We start from the raw sequence: 4,464 nt of genomic DNA on the forward strand, positions 1-4,464 counted from the left end.
TGCTCTATGAACACAAATTAGTTAGCATAAATCAGCTAAATGACGAAACATTAGGTGTCTATTTACTTGTGACCTCTCAGTGTAGATAATAAATAGAAGTATAAATTTTGGCACAGCAATGAAGATAAATTGAATGCGACACTCTTCGGAACTTGTCCAGGACATTCAGGTAAAGGGTTGTGCTCCACATATTAGAACAGTAATTAATAAGGCTTCCTTTTATAACAATACGTCCTGATACATTTGACACAGCAGTTTACTTCGCTCGTAGAAGAGCTTTCCACGTGTAATTAACCCCGGTACACAAAGATAAAAATAATTTTTCCAAGGTAAGGAATATATTGACATAAAATATTAAGTGTGTGATTGGAAAGTTATTAGATGATACAAAGAAGATGAAGTTGACTTGATTAAACTTATTTATTTGTTGTAAAACACAAAGATACACAATGAGCTATATGTACTCTATTTCACCGGGAAAATCACATCCCTTAGATCTACCGTCGATTTGTTTAAGAAAGTGGAAAAAATTAATGTTTTTTTGTTTGTTTTAGAGCAAAACCACATTGAGCTATCTGCTGTGTCCACCGCGTGGAATCGAACGCCGAATCTGAGCGTCATAATTCCGTAAACTTTTCTCTGTTCTACCGGGGGACAAAATAATAAATAGAATTGGCATGAAGCAAGGTAAAAACCATTCGTTAAGTTTCGTAGAACACTTTGGATTTTTGAACATTATTGACGTAATGTTGAGTCTTTGTGTAAAGCCAATAATAGATATCATTACATAAAATATTTGTTTATCATACAACATTAAATGTATCATTGTTAACATTTTTATTACTACAGTTATACTCTGAATAACGAAATTTTACGATTCATATTATACACATAATACACAAATGTTTAGTTTAACTCACACTGTTATGACTGGAACTGGTGGTAAAATAAACACAACAATTGAAATATGAAAATATTAACCTCTAGTTTTTTCTAGGTCTATATTACCACTAAAAAATAGTGTATCTAATGGGAAACAAATGCCTTAACGTTTTGTTATTTAGTATCAATCCATAAATTATATTATTTCACCAGATTTCTTTTTATTATTACGATCGGTATTGGAAAGTTACTCTACTCCGTCAACTTCTCGAGTCAAGATAACATTTTGTTACCTAGGCAACATAATATTCCGTTACCTAGGCAACATAATGATCTCTCTTTTGTCTTGTATAACTGCCCTCTGTACTCTTCTTCACAAATAGCATACAAACAACCACACCATATCTTATGACAGGTAAAATAATACCTCTCACAGATTATGCTCGATATTCCGTGTAAAATTTATAAAGTGGGTGTTCATTTCAAATATTGTAATCTATTTCATCGAGAAAAATCATACTTACCTGTTGCGAACAATGTGAATCCAATGCAGTCCTGTTGTTTAGCACAAGCAACTTGCTGCGCCGTTCATAGCTACTATTCCCAATAGGTGGCGCTGGAAAGAATAGCTCCTTGCTGTTCCGGTTATCACGGTAATATCGGTAAATCACAAGAGTAAGTCCTACTAACAATGCTAAGCCAACTCCGGCTGCAGCACCAAGCACAGAGGGTGACACTGTCATACTGCCTAAAAACAAAGTTTAAACAACAAGTCAAGATACTGTTAATTACCTATAAATCTGAGTGTTTACCTATTAATGCATGTGTAGATATATGAAAGTATCTATTTATATATCCAATAATATATGTATGATGATAGAAGAAATTACAGACATATTTTTCTATATATGTCACAGTAGTTAACTGCAGTGTGTTTAATTGTTATCTCGCAGCCTCTATTTTTCTATATACATCAAACAGTTGTTAATTGCAGTGTGCTTGATATATAGTAGGCAGGCTTTATCTACCTTGTTAAGTGCACAATACGTTCTACCTCTGGTGATTCTCTACGTCTACATGTTTATTACGTTTCAATCAGCGCTCGAGGAACGGTAACCCATCTGTAAAGTTCAGACTCAAGTGTTCCCACACGACTCGTTCGACCGTTTCCTTTTTCTTATGGAACAAATATTTGTTAAGGATTTTTACGACAATCACCTGTATCACATCGAGCACTTTAACAGTGCATATTAATTATTTCGTGCAAAAATACATCACAAATCTTTAATTTGGTTTGAATTGCGCACAAAGCTACACGAAAGCTATCTGTGCTAGCCGTCAATAACTTAGCAGTGATAGACTAGACGGAAGGTAGCTAGTCGACACTATCCACCACCAACTCTTGGGCTCCTCTTTTACCCACGATTAGTGGGACTGACACACTGCTGAAAGAGCGAGCGTGTTCGGTAACAGGGATTCGAACCAGAGACCCGCAAAGTGACTCGGCACTCATCAACTAAAACAATCTGTTTTGAAGATCAATTGGGTGAATACAAACTTTAATATACAATCAATCTAATTACAATGGCATATAAAGTGTATTTATTACTGATACATTTTGGTTGGAATAAACATATGTCTGTAAATAACATAATACGATTTACAAGCATCTTGAGATTTGGTGTTGCGTTTAGCAGCTTAGCATTACTATTTCGTTCTGTTCTACAGCACTGATTTTCTTAAACGTAAAGCGACACAATAGGTTATCTAGGAAGTGGTATCGAACCCTGAATTTTAGTCTTATAAGTCCTCAAACTTACTGGGAGGCCTACTTGAATCTATATTCAAAACCCTTAAAAATATGATGAAATAAGTACTAATGTATCACGACCCGTCTGAAGTTCAGCTCAGTTAGTTTTTTATTGTTTGAAACAAAACTCAAGGACGTAACCTGAAGTAGTTGGTGGATCCTCCCTCATAATGTGGTTACATAATGTAATGAGTTCTTTAAGAACTTAAGCCTTTTCTCAAATAATTTGAAATGTATGTTATTGTATGGTAGTCCTCGTCGAATAATGTGTAGCCGTGGTAAATCTGTTGAAGATACACAGAATATTCATATCCCGTCAGGGGGGGGACACTTTTCCTCAACCAGTAACAATTAAGCTGTGAGAGAAATAGAAAAACTCCTTAACCAAATATTCAAGATATAGGGTAGACACTTTCCTCAATCAGTAGCAATTAATCAGCAATTAATCATTTAACTGTAATTATCAAGCTGTGGGTAAAAGCTTTTCCTCAACCGAAAAAATAGAGCTTTCAGGAGAGATCCTCCCTAGTAATGGCAAAGAAAAATAACATTATCTTCTTAATTACAACGTAACAATTACATTTCCATAGTTAGTACTTAATTTTTCTTTCTGCCTCCTTATTTTATAACAAAATAAGAATCAGTTATCCTTCTTGATACACAGTAAAACTCTATAAGTTATATTCTCTTTTTAAAAATTAGTGTTTCTATCACATATATTCTCTTTACTGATTCGATTTTCTCTCAATTATTTTACAGCCATTTGCTGTTGTTTTAAATTTTTTAAATTATATTGAACTATTTTTTTATATTCAGACATTGTTAAGTTCATCCGCTGTATAGTTTGATTGTCTGTGTATTTGTTTTAGATCAGAGGTACATTGGGCTATCTGCTGTGCCCACAGTTGGGATTCTAACTCCGGATTTTAGCGTAGACTTCCCGGGGACCTCTTCCTTTCTAGATTTTACAATTTATCTCTTTCCTTTTACATTTCTCAAGACTACTTTTGGGATATTGCTTGGAAAAAATAATATATATCAGAAAAAATCACCATGAGATTTCTACACATCAAGTGGCAATGATATAATAATTACTTAACATAAAGAATCCACTCACGAATGATGCCTTCTGACGACAGAATCGGACCATGCACGTAACTCTCTTCTGTTTAATATAGGGAAAAACGCAAATAGACCACAAAAAGTGTGAAGTAAAAGGAGCTTGTCGTTACAGAACTGTTAAATAATAGAATCAGTGGGTGAAAAAGTAATATAGCATGCAATATTAAATAGATTTCAAAAGGCCCATAAGATACCATTCCAAGAACCTTGATTATATGGACATACTTCTACACTTGTTAATATCTAACTTTTACATTGCTAACTTATCAACGGACAAACATACAGGTTTCTATGCGCTTGTATGCAAAAACTTTCTTACGTCAGAAGATGCTATTTTTATAAGGTAACTTATAAAAATCGCTAATAAAAATGGCCATATGGTGGACGAAATCAAGACTGAAATAGGTAGAGGAAACGAATAGTGTACAGTTGACTCCTTTGTCTTGAAAACTAAAGCTTCTCTGATTGGCTGATACTGGCCTAGTGATCAATATGGTAGAACTGGGAATCCAAATAATGGCTGGAGACGGCTTGAATGGGTAATGAAGAAAAACTTTAATATAAGTTTAACATAACAGCAAATGTACAACGTTTCGACATGGTTTTGTGATCATCATTTTGTCATTGACCTGATGATGGCAAAACCTTGT

The 4,464-nt window shown here is 34.3% G+C and overlaps 1 protein-coding gene across 1 annotated transcript in view; it reads right to left on the reverse strand.

Moving 5' to 3' along the window:
* LOC106472804 overlaps positions 1–4,464 on the reverse strand; it is a 48,081-nt gene that overhangs the window by 38,696 nt on the left and 4,921 nt on the right. Inside the window, exon 2 of the mRNA XM_013933469.2 lies at positions 1,407–1,630. Within this exon, the coding sequence (XP_013788923.2) occupies positions 1,407–1,625 (219 nt within the window). The 5' untranslated portion in view covers positions 1,626–1,630. The remainder of the gene's footprint in view (positions 1–1,406; positions 1,631–4,464) is intronic.

Source organism: Limulus polyphemus, unplaced genomic scaffold, assembly GCF_000517525.1.
Source record: "Limulus polyphemus unplaced genomic scaffold, Limulus_polyphemus-2.1.2 Scaffold5626, whole genome shotgun sequence".
In the NCBI taxonomy this organism is placed as follows: domain Eukaryota; kingdom Metazoa; phylum Arthropoda; class Merostomata; order Xiphosura; family Limulidae; genus Limulus; species Limulus polyphemus.